General features: G+C 38.7%; 1 protein-coding gene across 19 annotated transcripts in view; it reads left to right on the forward strand.

The window, feature by feature from the left end:
* SGIP1 (SH3GL interacting endocytic adaptor 1) overlaps window positions 1-21,084 on the forward strand; it is a 219,875-nt gene that overhangs the window by 97,569 nt on the left and 101,222 nt on the right. For 7 of the 19 annotated variants that reach the window (XM_074380974.1, XM_074380977.1, XM_074380984.1 and 4 more), the window contains exons 2-7: window positions 2,525-2,588; window positions 8,938-8,962; window positions 11,844-11,915; window positions 15,748-15,804; window positions 19,088-19,142; window positions 19,841-20,016. In XM_074380974.1, the coding sequence (XP_074237075.1) occupies window positions 2,525-2,588; window positions 8,938-8,962; window positions 11,844-11,915; window positions 15,748-15,804; window positions 19,088-19,142; window positions 19,841-20,016 (449 nt within the window). Of the gene's footprint in view, window positions 1-2,524; window positions 2,589-8,937; window positions 8,963-9,957; window positions 10,042-11,843; window positions 11,916-15,747; window positions 15,805-19,087; window positions 19,143-19,840; window positions 20,017-21,084 lie in introns of all 19 variants that reach the window. The other 12 variants (XM_074380978.1, XM_074380979.1, XM_039474201.2 and 9 more) reach the window with 2 other exon arrangements.

A 21,084-nucleotide genomic window follows, 5' to 3' on the forward strand; every position in this document is an offset into this window, starting at 1 on the left:
CTCCTGGGTTCAGGCAATTCTCCTGCCTCAGCCTCCTGAGTAGCTGGGATTACAGGCACGCGCCACCACGCCCAGCTAGTTTTTTGTATTTTTAGTAGAGACGGGGTTTCACCATGTTGACCAGGATGGTCTCGATCTCTCGACCTTGTGATCCACCCGCCTCAGCCTCCCAAAGTGCTGGGATTACAGGCTTGAGCCACCGCGCCCGGCTCAACAATTTTTTTTCTTATTCAACAATTTGATTAGGGGATTTTTTTTTTCTAGAATTTCACGTTTAGTGTATTCCTATTCATATTCCATGTATAAGTGTATTTCATGTGTTCAAAACATGATTTCCAGTGAAAGAAAAGATACCATAGTGATACTACAGATATTGGCATGGCATTTTGTGAAGGTGTGCAAATTATTTCATCTCCTATCTTTGGCTGATCTGTTATAGTCTGAGAGGTTGAAACATAAAGATAATGTAGCTTGTATTAACCTACACACTTAGAACTGATGCTAGGAATGGACTCTGCCTCCTGGATCCTCATTCAGTGCATTTTTTCACTGGAAAGTGGACAACTCATGATGTTCATGACCTAGTTCCTGTTGGCTATTGTCCAAACTTGGTGGTCAAAACCAGGACAGGGTCTATGGAAAACAACTATTGCCTATTCTGTTACCAATTTAATACAAAGAGTATTGGAATGTGTGGGTATTTTCTGATATATTTGGTAAGGCATGCTATCTCTTATCTCATAGGTCAAGTTACAGGAAATAAAGCACTTGAAAACATAAGATGATTATAGCATTGGTTTTATAGTCCTGTAAAAACCAGTAGTGGTTGCTGAGTATGGCATTCATTGTGAACTCAAAGCTAAATCAGAAGCAAAAAGAAGCCAATTAGGAGACTTGAAACCCACAGAAAATTGAAGGGAGAGACTGATGATTATATAACTATGATACTTTGTCCTTACAACAGAATAAGACAATTAGAGGTGAGAAAGAAGTTTCTCATAAAAAAAATTAAAAACAACAGGGGAGAAGGTGTTTCTAAATATTATGGGTGGGTAGTTTTAAATGTCAATAAAACTATTTTCTGTTACTCTCCACGTTATGTACTCTCCACATAACGTGGAGAGTAACAGAAAATAGTTTTATGTAGGAGGAGTTTTTTAAAAAATTGACATTTTAAAGAAATGTCTTAAATGGGTGACTATTAAAATGCAAAATTAGACAGAATGAAGACATTTTGAAGACTGTATTTCAGTAGTATCCTAAGAGGCAGATAATGAATGACTCAGATAATCTGAGAGGTTTGGGCTGACTCACATGTTTTGGAAGAACATATCATCAACTCACTGATTCTGTCCTTGTTTTTCCCTTTGTCCCACCTGGTAGTGCCAAACAAATCTGAAATACCAGTGACCCTCAGATCCATTTTCTCAAGAAGACTTTCCAAACTACCAACAACAAGTCTAAGGTTTGAATATATAAGCATTTAGTATATTTGAATAATACTAACAGAAGCACAAGCCATGTCTGTAACTATGGAACATGTCGGGGATGGGAAACCCAAACAACCTTGACAGGATAAGTACGGAAGAAGCAAGACTGGGCTTGGCTTGTCAGGATGGAAGAAAAGGGCTTTCCTAGTTAGTGCTGCTGTAATGGTGCTTCCTGGAAGATATTTTAAATCACAAATATTATCTGGACTTATAAATGAGGGAGCCTTGGCCTTTGTTCAAGAAAGGATCTCAGCCTACTAGGGCAATGGACATAGGAAGGAATAGGTGGTATCTATGTAGGTGATGTATCATAATACATATAAGAGCAACATTTTGAGGGGAGCGCAGAATAGTCAGTGTCTTATGCCTCTAGGTTTGAGAGGCCCTGCAGAAGGAGTGGCATTTAGCCTGGGCCTTAAGGGATGAGTTGAAATTCTAAATGTCCACAAAGTAGGGAAAGCATTTCAACCACAAGAAAGGACCACACAAGAGAGAAAGAGATACTGGAGTGCAAACGTCGGGGTGTGTTCAGAGTATGGTTAATAATTCAGTGCAGACATAGATTGGAGGAAGTAGTAAAAGATAAGATGGGACTAAGGGACACAAAGATGTGTCATATCTGTGCAATTCTCTTGATATGGGTCACATGATCTGTGTCTTGGCATTATCTCAGTCCAAAGAATATGTCTAACCTGAAAATGGTTATTCTTCTAAATCTGCGATTTGGCTTCTTGGCAGAACCCCAGTTTGGGTGATGAATAACAGTAGTCTAAGAAAAACTTGCAATCTTTTCTGTACCCATGCATCCTTACGTTGCTTATATGCTAAGAATTTATAGTGTGAAGTCCTTGATAAATATCTATTGAAAAATGTAATAATGAATCCTGTGCACATGCAAACACACATAGCTATACATAGAACTTAAGAAACATCATTGCTTTTTGAACGTTGAAGTCTAAATGGTGTATTACAACTTTCAAAATATGTTCACTTGAATGTTGCTGAGTTTTTGACCCTTTGCTGTTTTCCCACAGGATTGAAAAAACGTACAAGGAAGGCCTTTGGAATACGGAAGAAAGAAAAGGACACTGATTCTACGTAAGTACTTTAGGAGTTTGCCGCCTCAAAGAAGCTATTTGCATAAGAGATGCTTTGTCACAGTCAATATAAGATTGTCGCACAGTTTTCTCGGATATTCTGTACTATTTGCTTTCCCCATTTCTGAATAAATTGTAATTATTCAATATAAACAGTTTTTGGATTTATGCTAAAATGGTAAAAATCTTTCAAGTGTTCAGTTTTTTTATCATGTTTTTTTCTTTCTTTTTTTTTTCCTTTGGATCATCATACTTCCCAGCAGTCTCAGGAGGCAGAAAATGTGACTGTTACTTTTGTGAAAGATAAAAAGAATTCATTTTCACAGATAGGGTTGACCCTATGATCTGAACTAACAACAAAACACCTGTTTGGATAGATTAGACCCAGCCAGACATAGAAATGTAGACTAGAGAACATCTCAAAGCTCTTACCTGAGATGCCGAGATTTTGTACAAGATGAATTGTAAATCAACAGAATTCAGGAATGATTGAATATTTGGCAGTGAACAAGAAAAAAAATGCCAGAAACAACTATGGGGGTGCTCTTACATGTTTAAATGATCATGTTCAAGGAAATTAATTGCCCACAGACACTGACAGACCCCGAAAATGTCCAATGACATAACGGTTTTTTTCCCCCTCTAACTTCCTTCCACTTATTTGACCATCTTGAATTCTCCTGCAGAAGTATTTGGCTCTGACACAAAATCTCAGTTGCCTTTTGGAGCCAAGCAGGTAACTTAAATACGTGAAGTCCACTGGCCAGGAACTTGAGACTTCAGCACAAGACCAGTGTAAGGAGGGCACAACTATCCAGCTACAAGTGGTTGTGACCAGGTAGAAATGCAGATCTGGTGTGGTTTGTTATACACCAGAACTGAGACCATTATGCCCTTAATTTGACTAGAATCTCTGAAAGAAAGTTAGAAAATGGGAAAAGCAATAGTTGTTTGGGTACAGGTGAAAATCAAGAAAGCCACATTCTCACCTTTAGCTTTTCATTATGTATATTTTTATCATGCCTAAATCTTATCACAAGATGCTGAATATTTCCCTGGGCCCTTGTCCTTTGAGAGTTTATGATTCATAAGATGAAATATCTACTACACAAATTAAAGTATTATTTATACACCTAATGTGGTAACATATTTGAAATGCCTAATATGGTACCTAATACTTAGTAAATGCTCAGCAAATGGCAGCTGCTGGTACTTTTCTTATTACTGATACAAATTAATATGTGGTAAGTTCCTTACAAGCAACTAAGATGGGATTTCATGAGAATTTGAGGGTGAGAAAGCTCATATTTGGACTGATGATCACTGACACTTCAGGGAGGGAGGAGACTTGAGCTCGGCCTTCAAGAAGATGAGGATGTATATTTCATGCAAAGGGAATAACAAAAGCAAAAGCAGAAAAGTAGAAAAGTCCACTAGGCATATACCAACAAGAAAAATGGGCAGTTTGTCTACTTGGGGGTTACAGGTAAAGGTGACAATGGAAGGCAAGGCTGGAAAGGAGACCAGTACCAGATAGGAAGGGCCTTAAGTAGCAGGCTGAGGTGTGTGGGCTACTCCCATAGGCAGTGGGCCACCTGGAAACCTTGAAAGTTTTTAAGCCAAAGAGTATAAATGATTGGGGGAACAAAGTTATTTTTGTCTAGATGCCAAATATTAAGTTCTTGTATTTTCTTTGTACATTTTCTTCTGTAACTATTTATTTCATGGAAATTACATTTGCTGGAATTTCATGGAAATTACTGTTGTCCTACAAATTTTTCTCAATAATTAAGTTAGGAATATTTTTCTGAGGATTATGCAATTTACATTGTTTCTTAACAAGTTTGCCATTTTCTAAACATTTGCCACACAGACTATACGATAGTGCCTTCACTGGCTGAGGAGATCCGGCTGTAGTCCCAGCACTGCCAGAACTCCATGGCTTTGGGAATTACCCTTTTCTTTGCTGGGCCTCAGTTTCTACCTCTGTAAACAACAACAAAGAAATTTACACAGATGGAATCTAATTTCCCTAAAGGGCCAGACGCTATAAGAGTTGTATAAGGGAAGACATTATAGGCTCGTATAGTGACCATCTGCAATGTGCCAGGTGTTGTGGGGGATGCTACACGATGGATCTCAGGAGAACATCGTTAACAGAAACCAAATCCATTTCTGAATGAAGACAATGTCTGTAACTGACTGCACCAGAGATTTCTGGCATGTGAGGAAAGTTAGAAAGGAAAAAACTCTCTTGAGAGAGAAAAGAGGTTGAACAACATCTCCAGGGCAGGCTGGACTAATTTACACATGGCCAAAGCACTGTTCTTCCATCACTGTTTCTAAAGTTATGAAAATAACTGAGTTATTCCTCACGGCTATCTGATGCACTCTAACGAGACATTTGTTTATAGAATCCCAAGTGTCCTTCCTTAACTTTTTATCATTTGAGAGTCCCAAATTACTTACGTGGTAGCAAAATAGATGTAAGCTGGTTCCACCATCAGTGATGGTCAAAGGACAAGCTGTTTAGTATGTTTAATATAAGCCTTTGCTTTTTATGAACTCCTTAATGCTTTCATTAACTCTCTAATTGGATCACATATCATTCTTGGAAAAGAAATCAGGATAAATGCAAAGGGGTTGGGAAAGTGCTCTAGCAATTTGCTATCCCTTCAGCTTTAGTAAATGCTTGTGTTTGTCTGCGATCATTGAAGCCTTGTTGATGCAAACTGTTTACAGCGATGTTACGGCTCACTATGAGTTGCTAAGCAACCTCCTAGCATAGACACCAGCACCAACTTCAGCTGATTGAACCTCCTTAGATATACAGTGAGGTTAGGACCAGAGTTTCCTGATTTAATCATCATTACAGCAGCTGATAGAAAGAGGAAGGGAGAGAGATTGTGCTAAGTGGCAGACCCTGTGCAGGACCTATGTTGTCCTAGTAACATTTTTAGTCTTCCCAGTAATTCACTAAGGTTAGTAGTATTACATCAATTTTAACGATGAGATATCAGTGCCAAAAGGGGTTAAGTAACATTTCGAAGGCCACCCAGAAACTAAGACTTGGAGCCAATATTCTAGTCTAAAATCCAATGTCTGTGCTTTTATCACCCAAAAGAAAAAATGTCAATGGGTAGAATTAAAATCCAGACAGACAGGAGGGTAAAAAAAAAAAAAAGACAGTAGTTACAAAAGGTGACTGAAACTTTAAAATAGATGCCAAAAGTCCGTGGTAGATGATTCTTTTTTTTTTCCCCCTTTGGTATGTGTATTTGGAATTAAAATATTAATACTTCATTAGTGGTTTTTAAAATGTATATTTTATTGCATTTTAGGGATCCTTTTTAAAATAGAAATCAGCAAATACAGTTAAGTCTGCCAAGAAAAAAGAAAAAAATCATTTTAAAATACAACATAACACCTCATTAGAGAGGGTTAGGAAGTGAAATTAGAATGCATGCCCAGGTGTCTGAGGCTGCTAAAATCTCTTCACTCCCTGTCCTGGGTCATATTGCAAAAAAATTATTATTCTAGAAAATGCTAGTAAGCATTTACTATGTTCTAGGTACCGTTTCAGGTTCTTCACTTACGTCAGCTCATTGCATCCTCTAATAGCTCTGTGTGGTATATACGCTGTTACAATGGCTATTTTACAGATGAGAAAACTAAGAAACAAAGAAGTGAAGTAACTTGCTCAAGTTTCTGCAGCTAAGAAATCTACATTGGTTGATCCCAGGTAGTCTGGCACTGGAGCCAGTACCCTTAGCCACCATGCTCACTGACTCCTTAGGACACATAAGCCACATTTCCATCAGTAGAGAAGACAAAGGATCAGAATGGGACTCCAATGCTGCTATGTACAATCACAGTTTCTCTGATTAAAAATTGTTAAGACCATCCCAACAGCTGCAATCAGCATGAGGTCAATGCCTCCCATTTAAGATCCCCTACTGATAAGACCTTATACCTGAATCCACAGTGGGCGACACCACAGCCAGGCCAATCTCTGAGCTTCTGCTGCATCTATTTCTTGCTGTTCCCAAAGAATCCCCACATGGATCAGTGACTCTGAACACATCCTACCCAAAAGTTAATGCAGTCTCTCCTCTCTCTCAGCTCCATTAGCAGAGGTTGAAGTCCTAGTAAGAAATACTCATATGTATAGATATTAAGTCCTAGTAAGTTGAAGTCCTAGTAAGAAATACTCAGTATATTGGCCAGGCACAGTGGCTCATGCTTGTAATCCCAGCACTTTGGGAAGCTGAGGTGGGTGGATCACCTGAGGTCAGGAGTTCAAGACCAGCCTGGCTAACATGGTGAAACCACTTCTCTACTAAAAATACAAAATTAGCTAGGCATAGTGGCTCATGCCTGTAATCCCAGCTACTTTGGAAACTGAGGCAGAAGAATCACTTGAACCTGGGAGGCAGAGGTTGCAGTGAGGCAAGATTGCACCATTACACTTCAGCCTCAGTGACAAGAGCAAAACTCCATCTCAAAAAGAAAAGAGAAAGACAAACTCAGTATACAGATATAAAAAAGAGAATTGGTTTTGATGAGTATGGATCGGTACCTATCCTCAGTGTCCTCCTTCTACCCTGGGCTTACTATGGCCATGATAACCCACTGGATTTACTAGCCCACTTTATTCTTTTTGTGACGAACGTATCTTCATTATTTTTATCTCTTGGTCCTAACCAAGCACTTAGTTTATTACAAGCACTTTTGTCAGCTGAGATTCTTCCTGTCGTTCTATTTTAAATACAATTTTTTCAAACTGGTTAATTTCCGGATAATGTTCAAAAGCCCCAAGATTTCTGTCAATTCCCATGGTCTTTCAATATCAGGATCTTCTCTGTGTCTTGCCTCTGTATCACTGATTCACCTGTGCATCTGTGTGGACACAGAACTCACTCTTTATGAAAAATGATGCACTCTATCAAGTGTATTATCATCCAAGTAGAATATCCTGCTAATTTTGAAGGGGTGTTGGTGGAGAAGGAATCACACCTTGGAGTCCAGATGGCATCCCACCAACTCTGCATTGCCTTCTCTCTCTCTCTTTCTCCTTTGATTGACTTTCTGCCATGAAGCAATAATTTTCTTACCTGGTCACACCTTCTGAAGAACAGTTCCAACCAAACGCCAAACTCCTCAAGACATCACAGTCCACCTCAAGCACTTATTAAGTTTTTCTCCCAAATAATGCAGGTCCCTTTCCAAGTGTAATACATATCCCTGGGTTTTTTTTTAAGCCTCTTAAAAACTGAATTACATTTTTAAAAAACTGAATTTTACAGTTATAAAATTACAGTGACTACCTTCTAGTTTCTCCCTCTGCTCCTCTCATCCAGTTTCCTAAAATACGTATAATACCACTCCTACACTGCTCTAAAGTCCAGTGCGGCTGCAAGTGGCAGCTTTGTGTTCCTAGTGAAGAGAAAAGAAATTATAATTAACTCATAGTTTTAATATTCTGTGTTAGGAACCACTGTAAGTTCTCTCTCTATATTATCTTGTTTAAACTGGCTTAGAGAGCTTAAGTGTTCAAGGTCACAGGACTGTTTGGACACCCAGCTTCCTCTTACTCTAAAGCCCTTGCTCTTGACCACTGTAGCATAGTGCCACCGTCGACTAGCTGCCCTGGGCTTTAGTCATCAGGGGGAGCCATTTAGCAAAATGTTGTTCTCCATTTCCTGCTCTTCTATAACGGAAGGAGAGGTAAACATAGAAATAGGGGGGAAAGTAACAATTTTCAAAATGAAGTTCAAAAAATATCGCAGAAGTTTTATCACATAGGAGGCAATTCTGGACCATTCACAGAAGAAAAGATACAAGGGCTGGGCTCCTGCAATCCCAGCTGCTCGGGAGGCTGAGATACAGGTTCACGGGAGCCCAGCAGTTCAAGGCCGTAGTATGCTTTTGATTATGCCTGTGAATAGCCACTGCATGCCATCCTGGGCAACATAGTGGGACCCCATCTCTTAAAAATACACAGATGAGAGAGTAAATTGGTTTACTTGCCTCGTGATAGTTTTAAATGGAGCCAGCTAGGCTGGGACAGTCTCCTTAACGAACTCACCTCTCAAAAGTGGACCAATGCACTACCCTACCCACTTGTGCTGCAAGTTTTTAATGAGAATTTCCTTCCCTCATACACATATCCCACACTTAAATATCACTCAATCAATTCGTTTTGATTTAGTTTTCATTAGCCAGGTTTACTGGGGCGGGAAAGCCGGGCAAGGGGAGGGTGGTGGTTAATGGTTCTTACTGTTGCGCTTTAGTCTATGAGGCAGGAATGATTACTTTTCATAATAGGTATCAATTTCTTTTTGTTACAGAGGTTCACCAGATAGAGATGGAATTGTAAGTATTTAAATGACCATTTTTATTGAGTTTGTGCTTCAAAATATGCTATGTTTAAATTTCTTGAAGCCCCCCCCTCCCCGCTTTTCTTTTTTCCTGTAGGGAAACAAGTAGCTCGAATGACTTTTTAGACCTCTCACTGTTGTAATTTTCTATAATAATTTCATGGGACATAAATGTAGTCTTGGTCAAGCTAGACTTATTTTATAGCATTTACCTAAATCTTTGCCCCAGAGCAGGCAGGTAAACTAGTCATTCAGATAGTGGGTCACAAGCCAGACAGTTCATGCAGGCGCTGCTCCCATCAACTGTTATTTCATTTCCAATTTAATTATGTAAAAGCTCATTATGGGAGAACGTTTTTTCCAACAGAGGCCACAAAGTTGTAATGAAGCTGGGATCCAAGCAAATCGAAAGAAGCGTTTCCCCTTTAGTAGCATACATTTTCTATATTAAGTTCAAAAGTAGGAGATGGTCTTGAAAACCACTTCAGCCTGAATTTACAGCCTGAAGGAGGAAAATCTGTCCACTGGGTTTAGATTTAACAGTTAACTCTAATTCCTTGCTGGCCGCCAGAATTCTTGCTTTTTTAAAAAAGTCTGTGGTGCACGGGCTTAGATGTACCCAAGTTGTGCTTATGGGAGTCTGCACCGACTCCTAAAATGACTTCCTTAAAATCTAAATCAGATGCCTATTCAGAAGGTTCAAAAGAACAGCTGTTACTGAAAAAAAAAAATGGACTTACATTAAGCTCATTGGAGTGGGAACGAAAATAAACCTGATGGTTAAAAAAACTTTTTAAATCACCCTCCATAATATTATACCTAAACCGGGTGTTAATTGCAGCTATTGCAGGAATTTTTCTTCCACACTTGACTCAAGGTTCTTAGCTTTGGGGTGCTTTTGCTTTCATGTGGTTCTCACCATGAAATGTTAAGAAAATAGGCTGAAATTGATCAGACATTGGGTAACACTATAATCAAGGCTCTATTCAGCAGGGGAAAAAAAAGACCCAGAAGACCCAGCTTCTCCTCACCTCTTGCTTCTGGCTCAGAGCCCTCTCGTTAACTCTGTCTCAGGTACTCTGCTTCTGTGTCTCTTCTTTGCTTCCAGCTTGGTCCCCTCCCTGGGTTCTCTGGTCCCCTCCATTCTGAACTTTGCAAAGCTCTGTTAGCTACTCTGCTTTTTATCCTTGCTGCTCCCAGACTGAATTGCTATTTCTTGCTTCCCTACCCCTGCTGCTCTCAGTCTTGCCCTTATTTTCTTTCTCCAAACCCCCGCTCATTGTCTCTAAGGCCCCCTTGCTGCCTTACTGTTCTCTGTGTTCCGAGCAGCATCAGTTTAAATCTCTGGTAGAATGTGCACCTCGGCACCTGGTACAGCAGCTGGCACATGGCAGGCAACGATGAGTATGTGCTGCGTTAATGAACCCAGCAGTTATTCTGGGGATGCAGCCCCCCCAGGCCAGGGCTTCATGCCTGAGTTCCCCGAGCCCTTCACCATTCCAAGTCATATGAATTTCTTTATTAGCAGTTTTGCCCACTTTGTTACTTAATTAGAAATGCCATAAATATCACTGATCATGATTATTAGGAAAGCTAAATTAGGCAATTTTGATTTCTTAGGAAATAACACAGCCCTGTTCTGGAAAAGGCTACGTTCAAAATGAATGCACTTCCTCAGAAACAGGCTTTATAGGTAATGGGAAATTACCAGCTGCTGGTTTTACCGTTTAGAAATGTTCTCCAAGTTTTCCAAGTTTACCCTGGTCACTGAATTTTGGAAACCAGTGCTATCTGAGTTTCTGTCTGCTTTCAGTTCTTAGAGATACCACCCTGATTTTCTTTCAAACTCAGATTTCTTCAGGCCTTATTTCTATAGACTCAGTCCGCTTTGGCTGATACAGCTTTCAAATGATTGCCTTTTGAATGTCAGGTATTGAAACGTATGTTTTCATTAGTGTCGTGCCCCAAACTACAGGTGGTGGTGCACCTACCTAGTGCTTATAAACTACTTGGTAAACGCAGGCTTTAATGTACTGTTGTTTATTTAATGCCAGTTTCTCAAAATCTAACAAAGCTCATCTCTGGTGGCAATGCTTCTGAGGTTTAACCTATAGAGGCTTCGCGGCAGGGCTGCATGCATGCAGGTGGGCCTTGCTCCCCACTGGCTGAATGTACCCATCACTGGCAGAGCTGTCTGTCATGGTGTCTGAGACTTCAGGCAGCTGTGTGTGATAATGCATCCTATCCCAGACACAAACTCTAATTTGTGCAGGGCAAACTAACTTTTTTCTAAGCAGTTCCAGTTTCCTTCCACACGTAGACTGGGAGCATCAGGGTCATAGCCTTTGCTGTGAGAAGGTCAGTTTTGATCATTCTGAGCAGGTGCGCAGGAAAGGGCACAGATTTGGAGCTGTCAGCTGTGTGTGCTGTGTGTATTGGCAACCCACAGGAAGGCTTTGACCCAAGGGAAAATATGGTGAAGCTAAACTGAACTTTTCTTACTTAGATTAGAAATACAACCATTTTTATTCAGTCTCTTCTTGTGTGTCCTCGTGTCTGTTCTCTATGTGTAAATTAATTGCTGGCTGTATGAGAAATCGATCCACCTGGTCCCTAGAGCCTGGGACACATCTTCCTCCTCCTCCTGTCTTCTCGTGGCCTAACCAAGCTGGCCTGCTGAATAGAGCCTCATTATGGGCCCCAAAGTCCACTCTTTGCTTAAGGAACCCTGCCAAGATTGGTAGGCCGTATGATTTGGCCTAGAGTTGGTTTCTTCTATGGTATGTTTGCTGACTCCATGTAATTCTTTATATGTGTCTTGAAGAACAGGCAGATCTTTTAACCACTTTTTTCTACATGAAAACAATCAATTCCAGCAGCCCAGCCCACACGAACCACCCTACAATAGCAAAGCAGAATGTGCGCGTGAAGGAGGAAAAAAAGTTTCGGTAAGGAAACAGATTTTAGTTTAAAATTTCCAAAAGGTTGTAGGAAACAGTGAGTAAAATCCCAGTTTAAAACTCGGAAAACACAGTAGTTTCCACTTGCTCCATTTAAGAAAACTCTTAGGTATTTCCAGATTATTTCTTGAATATCTGGGACCAATTTTTAAATTAACCATATAGACTTTATGGACTGACATCTGAATGTACTTTTAAAGAGTAATCATACATAAAAGATGTGTGTTTCCTGTTTCACTGATAAAGGAAAGGAATTCAAACTTTAAAAAGAATCTACTATCTATAAAGAAGCTTTTGGCTATAATAAAAATATCACCACATAAATTGAGTAGTCATTTCTTAGGATAAACACTATCTCAATAACATCAGGAATTTGGCATGATTTGTAGGAACCAGTGTATTTAACCGAAGGACATTGAGTCAGGGATGCTGACCCTAGCCCAAACTCTGTAGTAGCTATAGAAGTGTTGTACATTATGGTAGCCACGTGTGACTAGGTATTAAAATTCAGTGCCTCAGTTGCTGTGAGTACTCCATAGCCACTTGTGGCTAGTGGCTACCATCTTGAATAGCACACAGGTAGAACATTGCCATCTTCACAGATATTTCTATTGGGCAGTGCTGTCCTATAGAATTATTTACAAAGTGAGTCAAGTCTACCTTGGTGGAGAAAACATAGTATTTAGGCAGTACATCATGTATCTTTAACACGCTTTACCCAAGGATCATTACCTGGCCATGAGCTGATCTTGAAAACCAGAGGCATTCCCAGTGGAAATTGAGAACTTTGATGAATGTATGATTGAACATAATTGTCACTATATTTACCTATTGAGCCCATCATATTACCTAAGAACAGATAATATGCCTAACCAAGTAAAATACCTATGAAGACATGATTAGCATCACTGTGAGCCTCAATTATCTGTAATAATCATATTCACGTTATAAAAGTTACTTATTCTAAAGGTAGGATTTTTTAATTTTAAAAAATACTAAAAAAAGGAAGAGGTAAAAATCTATATAACTACAATTCCAACAGAAAAATCATTGTTTATATATTGGCAAATAACTGATATGTCTTTCACGATTAAGTCTGGTTTTTAAGTGGCGTTTCCCCACTTAACTGATATTCTTCCTTGCTTCTTCTTCAAAGTTTTCCATTTGAAAATCAGTAGAGTTATTATCTTCACTATTACTAGTACCACAGCTGCACCTTTCTCAATGGTTAAACCAACAAAGAATTCTTTTTTTCTTGGGTTTGGGCCAGAAGAATTCCATGTAGGCTCTGGCATAGCTTTAACTTGATAATTTTCACTGGTGAAACCACAGATATTTGTAAGAATCCACTTGCATAACTGAGACCAAATTCCTCTAATAAAGCCATGCGTGTGTGTGTGTGTGTGTGTGTGTGTGTGTGTGTGTGTGTGTGTTGAATATCTGCCAAAAATAATGTATTGTTATGATTCGTTGTTTGTTTTTAGTATTTGTTTTTAAAGTGTCCCTATGTTTGATGAAAAAGTTTCTACAGGTTTTGCTTTCCCTTTGTCTCAATCTTCCTTTGGTTTTCATGCAAACTGGGAAATTTTCACTCTGCCTAGATCTTTAAATTTAGAAACCTTTTTTTCTACAATGTTAGATATATGTTGTAAAGAAGGAAAGAAAAACCACTATACATATTTATCTGTGTGTGTGAATATGTATAGTATATGTATATTTCTATATGTGAGTATATGTGTGTGTGTATGTATATGTGTGTGTATGTGTATATGTACACATACGTATATGTATATATGTATATGTGCACACATATATATACACACATACATACACACACAAATATATGTATATATATATAAACTGTTTAGCTGAACATATAAACCATCTTGGTTTTTAAGGGCTTTAGTTATGAAGATGAGATTATCATGGACACAAACTATAGAACTTTGAAAATGTTGAACTCAGTAATTTATCTAATCTCTGGTTTGGGGTAAAAATCCTAAATCACAAAATTCATGAGTTTACTTCTCTGGAAGCTACTTAGTTCTTTTGATCTCCTGTCATTGTAAATCAAATGTCTGTATTGAACATGTTCATTGCATATGCTTTCTAAGAAAGAGTGGAGCATTTTGCAAAGAAGTCGTAAACAAAAAGACTGGTGAAGAGGGAATTAAAAGAGAAAGTAAGCATGAGAAAGAGAAAATAGGAACCCTGTTTATTCTCAAGTGAAATAAGAATTTTTATTAAGTGGCACATTATATAATGGACAAGTTTTCAATAGCGGCTTCATAAGGTATACACAGGCAGAGTTGATATGACCTTTGAACAAAGGTTTTACAAAGACCTTTCTTCAAAGCAGAAAAAATATCACTTAAGCACTAATTCAACAAAGGCAATTCTATGGGAAGATTTAAATGACGTAGTCTGCATACAAATAATCTGTCAGGAGTGGGGCAAAGAGGGAGATGGTCACATATCTTATGTCCCTGGATGCTGATCTGTGAAGGCATGGCCCAGTTCTTATATTTGTAAATTCAAGTGCAGTGGTAGTATATTGGAAGACAGAGGGAACGAACACATTAGCTATTTCTTGTGCGCTATTTACCCTTGCCAAAGCCCTGCTAGTCCATAGAATGCCCAGTCGACATTCACTGTTACTCAATGATGATGGTTATTCTGGGTCATCTAGTGATCCTTTGTGCACACATAAAAAGCTTATTTCTCCACCTATTTGTCAAATTGGGTATTAGTTGTTTACATTGCAGTTCAAGTGATCTTTATTTGTGATTGCAAAATTAGAGGTCCTGTGTTCAAGCCTCATGCATCACCATTTGATGTGTGTTGTTCTGAGATCTGCTATGCATAGTGACATGACCTTGCTCCATGTGCTAAATATAAGAATGTCTTTGGGTGGACCCTCCATTACCAACCTGATTTGTGTTTTTGTCCTTTGCTCACAAGACATAGAAAATCTTGGTAATTTCTATTTGGGTGATGCTACATCCTTACTCAAGTGCTTGTGATCATGTGTCATGGTTGTACTAAGGAGCAAAGAAAACTTTAAGATAATTGGAAGAGAGCAGTGCTGACATCCAGTCAATGATGTATGGTCAATGATTGGCTGTCAATGATTGACATCCAGTCAATGATGTGCAATGATGTGTGCTCATGAAGGCACAGATCACACAGATGACAAAAATCCACCATTAATCCTCAAATTCTATTTTAAAAATTTGATAAGAAAAACCATTTTTAAAAAGATTATTTTTAATAACTAGGAGCTGGATGAACTGATTTGGAGCTGACTTCCTCTATGTTTTATCAAGGGGGTAGTAACAGAAAAATTGAGTCAGTGCTAAAAATGCTAAAAGATTAGTTAATGACTTGGATGAGTACTCCTTGGATATGTCAGAACTAATTGTATAATAGTGGCAGCATGGAAGTAAAAATGTTTCCATTTAATATACATATACACATGGTTATATCCCCTGTAGGTTTAGAAGATTAAATTATAATGAAGGTGCTGCTAATTCTTCAGTAACTGAATAAAATTTGAACAGTCCATCATTAATATCCCTGTACCTCGGTATCCTACAATCTTTTGTGAAATAAGCACGTAGGCCCTTTTCTTCAGTGTCACGGCAGCTAGATTTACCATTCCGTTACACCATTGTGGCTCCTTAATAAGCTGCTCTAATATGTCTTTCCAGTGCTGGAGTTTGATAGCTCTTGCTAAATGCAGATAAGAGTTCAATGTTCTTTGTTCCTTTGTTTTTATTCAAATATTTTCCTTCTAAATTCATTTTCAAATTTATTACAGAAGAAAAGCAATGGGGCACCAAATGGATTTTATGCGGAAATTGATTGGGAAAGATATGTGAGTATCGGAAGATTGTTTCTCTGTATCAAGTATTTCACACTTTAAAAATGAGTTGAGACATTCTTATAAGAGGACTTAGAAATAAGTAAAATGCTCTCCATGTCATTAGGAAGTGTCTGGCATGTTTATGATGGGGCTAAAGGAAATGGAGTCTGTCAGAACCGGGTTCAAGATCTAGCCCAAGCTTGTCTAATATTATGAGGTTTCTTGCAATTTATTTATTTATTTATTTATTTTGGCTAATCTGCTATTGTCAATGTTAGCGTATTTTATGTGTAGCCCAAGACAATTCTTCTTCTTCCAATGTGGACCAGGGAAGCCAAAAGATTGGACACCCCTGATCTTTTTTAAAAATTTATCTATTATACTTTAAGACCTGGAGTACATGTACAGGTCATGCAGGTTACACATGTATACACGCGCCATGGTGGTGGTTTGCTGCATCTATCACCCTGTCATCTACGTTAGGTATTTCTCCTAATGCTATCCCTCTCCAATCCCCCCACCCGCTGCTATTCCTTCCCTAGCCCCTCACCCCCCAAGCCCCGGTGTGTGATGTTTCCCTCTCTGTGTCCGTGTGTTTTCATGGTTCAACACCCACTTATGAATGAGAACATGTGGTGTTTGGTTTTCTTTTCTTGTGGACACCCCTGATCTAGCCCCTATAAATATCAGCCGTGCATGGCCTTCAAATTGTTATTTACTGGGTAGCAAAAAAGAAGTCAATAGTTATCTTGTGTTATTTTTGCAAGGATTCAATGAGCTAATTATTTGCAGAACATTTTAGTAACCTGCTAGCCTGTAGTATTTGTTCAAAAAATGTTTTTCTAATATTAACTCAGGGTGTTTCAGCCCTGGTTCTATTTCTTAGAAGCTTTGAGAATAGAGGCAAGTCAACTTGATTTTGGCAGGAAAGGACGTGACCTCTGAGCAAAGGCCTAAAATACACATAGAGGCTAACTGGCTGAACATTTGGTGGAAGAGAGTTGCAGGCAGAGGGAACAACATTGATGAGGTCCCTGAAATGAGACAGCGCTTGCAGCACCCAAATCAAAAACATTGAGAAGGAGAGAACATGCGGCTGAGAGGGGATCAATGGAAGGTAATTACAGACGTGAGACTAGAAAGAGGGGTAGGAGCCAGCCCTGCTGGGCCTTATTGGCTACACAGAGTCACTTGGCCTTTATTCTAAATGCAGTAAGAAGCCAGGGTCACGTTTTCGCAGGCAAGTAACCTCAACACACTTGTATAAAAAACAAAAAGCAACTCTGAGAACCAAAGAAGGAGGACAAGAGGAGTAACACAATAAATGCTCAAAAAAATGGTGTTTCAGATATAGAAGGAAAAATACTGTATGATCTTGCTTATATGCAGAATCTTTTAAAAAAAAAAAAAGTCAAATATGGGAGGTTCAGGAGGATTGTCCTTGAACCCAGAAGGCAGAGGTTGCAGTGAGCTAAGATTGCACCACTGCACTCCAGCCTGGGCAACACAGCAAGACTGTCTCAAAAAAAATAAAGAAATAAAAAAGAAGTCAAATACATAGAAACAGAGTAGAACAGTAGTTAGCAGGGGCAGAAAGAAAGAAGAAATGAAAGGAGTAAGTCAAAGAGTACAAATTTGCAGTGAGGTAAGACGAAGTCTAGATATCTAATGTAGTAAAAATTTGCTAAGAGTTTAGGTGCTCGAATCATACACACACAATTAGAAGGGTTACTATGGCAGGTACCAGAAATGTAAATTTAACTGTAGTAGTCATTTTACTATGCATATGCATATCAAAACATGTGGTACACTTTAAATATAGACAATAAAAATCAATTTTTAATGGGCCTTTTTCCATGGTATATAGACCCACTTCTCTCTCCATGGTTATGGCATTTTTACCACTTTATTAACTCCCAAAAGTAACTGTCCAATTCTGCCTTCTCTCACTGGCAGATCTATCAACTCAACTTCAACAGGGCCACCTACAAATGCTTCATTTTCCTCCCCTCTAGGACATAGGGTATAGTCTGAAACGCCAGGGGTCAGAACCTAGGTCTAACATTTGCTAGATGTGTTTCCTTGAGAAACGGCGTCTGATTTCTCTTATTTTCTTTCTTGATAAATGGGATAATTCTTTTCGCATATGCTTTTTAAGTGGTTCAGTGAGGTAAAGTATGGGTCACAATGCTTTCCGTATAATAACAATCCAAATCTGATCATTCTAATCCCAACAATGCAAACTGCCTTTATATGTTTTCTGCTTCTTTCCAAAAAATATTAGTTGTCTGCTGTCAGAATTAGCCAGCACTCTCCCATAATTTGAGGGTAGAAATATTAAAGTCCTCTTGAACCTTCCCTCTGCCTTTTTCTTATGACTGATCTGTTACCAAGAATCAATAATCCATCCTTTCAAATGTCCTCAGTTCATCCCATCCCACCAATTAACTTTATCCATATTCTTAGTACCTCTTGCCTGAATTAATGCACATGTTTTGAATTAGTTGTTCTTTCTCCAGTTCTTCTACCCCAAGGCTATCCTGGAACATACTTCCAGAACTCCTGAAGATTTTGCTTTCAGCATGTCCCACCCTAGCTGAGAAGCTGCAGTCGCTACCTGAAGTCCAAACTCTTTCCCTGGCATGTTGGCTCTCATCAGCTCATTTCCCCATCTCCCACTGTGCAGCTGCTTCTCTAGCCGTGTTAGTGTTGCTATCGCCCCATCTGTCTCCCCATCTGAGTCACCCAGTGTCCATTCCCATTTTGGTGTATCTGAATAGGCTCTTCCTTACCACCTAGAAGGAGCTCCCACTCTGCCCTCTCCTGTCTGTCCTGAAAGATCCATAAAGACCGCTCTGATTCTTGTAAACCTCACTAGTTTCCTTTTATTTGAACCCTGTCTAACACAGGTGTTTTGTGTTTCGTATTTTCTTTTTAATTTTTGCCTACCAAAATACATTTCGATTTCCCTGAGGTCAGATAATTTCCATTTCTTATACCCATATTGCTTAGCACAGTCCTTGGCTTACAGGAAATGCATGTTAAATTCCGTTTGAATGCTTTCTTTCATTGACAGTTGATTCCTCCTCGTTTATTTTCCCAGTAGGAGGACTCTCCAAGTATCCTTGAGTAAATATCTAAACACATTGCTCAGAATTCATTTCAGAAGTTAAAAGCTTCCTCTCCTAAAAGAAAAGACTTTTCTATGTCCTTAAATAGAAGACTCTAGGAAAAAAAATAATTTCTTGATCACGGTTAGGATAATAATTACTGAATGTGCACTTGCATTTTATAGAACTCACCTGAGCTGGATGAAGAAGGCTATAGCATCAGACCCGAGGAACCCGGCTATATCCTTTCTTTATTTTTTTATTTTAATTTTCATTTACTCTCAGGAAACAGTAAGATAAATTCAGATTTTACACAGGTAATGAAATAACCTAATCTTCACAAGTCCTGTTATTCCTAATATTAGAGATGAATAGACAGCACTGAGAACAGCCGGAGCTCCAGCAAACAGGCATTTTGCCTTAATCTATTCATAGAAAAGAGAGAGGAGAAAGAGAAAAACGTGCTAAAAAACAGTTGTTGAAATGGTGGGTATTGGGCTGTTTGCTAAACCCTGATATGACTGCCATTTATAGTGACTGGAAAATAGCTCTGTCTTCTCCCTACAATTCATCTCTGGGCAAAGCATGTCACACCGATGCATTTAAAACTCATCATGGATCACCCATAAAGCAGCCTTCCTCTCTCTGTAGCTGAGTAAGCTCACATGTGCCTGTCTGTGTGTGCTGAACGTGACACAACCAATGGCCAACTGCAGCAAAAATGTAGCATATTATAACCATTGCTTCTTGAAATTCACCATCCTTGATCATGTTCTGAGGAAGGGTGAATAAATTCTAACCCTTTCCTCTTTTATTTTTCTATGCCTTGCTTTGATTGTCTAAGGACACTTTTGCTGTCTCTATGTGCAACCACTCTGGCCTTAGAGTCGTTGTCTCCCAGTAGAAGAAAGAGTTATGTATCTTTAACTGTGTTCTACCTACCAAAGGAAAGCACTTTTATTCTTCGAGTGAATCGGAAGAGGAAGAAGAATCACATAAGAAATTCAATATCAAGATTAAACCATTGCAATCTAAAGACATTCTTAAGAATGCTGCAACTGTAGATGAATTGAAGGCATCAATAGGCAACATCGCACTTTCCCCATCACCAGTGGTGAGTGTTTCGTGTGTGCGTGAAGCTTTGGTGAGGCTGAGCAGAGCTATGTTCTGCCTATATGCAGTAAGTCGATCAGAAACTCCTCAAACTGAAGCCTGCATATGGTCACCATTTCATGAATTCTATAAACTTTAAGAAGCTCATTCTAGCTGGAGAAAGTTGTGCTTATTTTGTACTGCGGTCTTGTGCTTTTCAAAATGGTGAAAAGATGTGGATCCATATTTTCTTTTGACTTACTTTACTGCAAGCATTTTATAAAGAAAAAAAAAAGTTTATCCAGACTTATCTCTGAGGCAGACTTAGCAACTAGAAATAACATGAGGTTCACAAATTTGCTAACAGTAATTTTCAAAAATACGTCTTCGTTTCCTTTTTTATGATACAACACATGAAAACACGTGGAAGGAAATTGTTCTTTTTTTTCACTGCTATGCTCTAAAACCAAAAATTAATCAAAATCATAGCCTAAATCGATACTAAAACTCATATCCTTCATTTTATTGTATTATCAAGTTGACTTAAATCATCTCACCTTTAAGGTACCTCAGATATGAGTATGGTACTGTTTATATTATTCAAATAGGTATTTTCCTATAGACAAACTAAGGCTTCAGTTGGTGGGGGGGAAAGAGGTATTTTTGCAATATTTGCACTTCCATTCCCCAATTCTCAGCTACTAAATTTCTTTAGTTGCTGAATTCTGAGTTCCAGCATCTACAGTCTTTTCTCTGTGTTTGATAAATGCCACCATTGTTTCCTAAAACTAGTTCTGAGCAACAGATGAAGGCTCTCAAACTGGCAGCTAATATGTTCTTGGCATCTTCCTTAGAGAGATGTGATCTCCCTATAGCATTATCCCGAACAGGGTAGTTAATAAATGCTGAACCATTTTCGAGATGCTTCAGGAAACATCTCGGCTAACTTTTCTAAATGACTTGTAATCCTCTATCTTTGAGAATAAACTTTTGTCTTTCTGGGATGAAAAATGTCTATAATGATGCTTTCTTTAGTGTTTAGTGCTTTTAATCGACTTGATTGCTACTATTGTTGACGACCAAAATGATT

This window comes from Saimiri boliviensis, chromosome 11 (genome assembly GCF_048565385.1).
Source record: "Saimiri boliviensis isolate mSaiBol1 chromosome 11, mSaiBol1.pri, whole genome shotgun sequence".
NCBI classification, from domain to species: Eukaryota; Metazoa; Chordata; class Mammalia; order Primates; family Cebidae; genus Saimiri; species Saimiri boliviensis.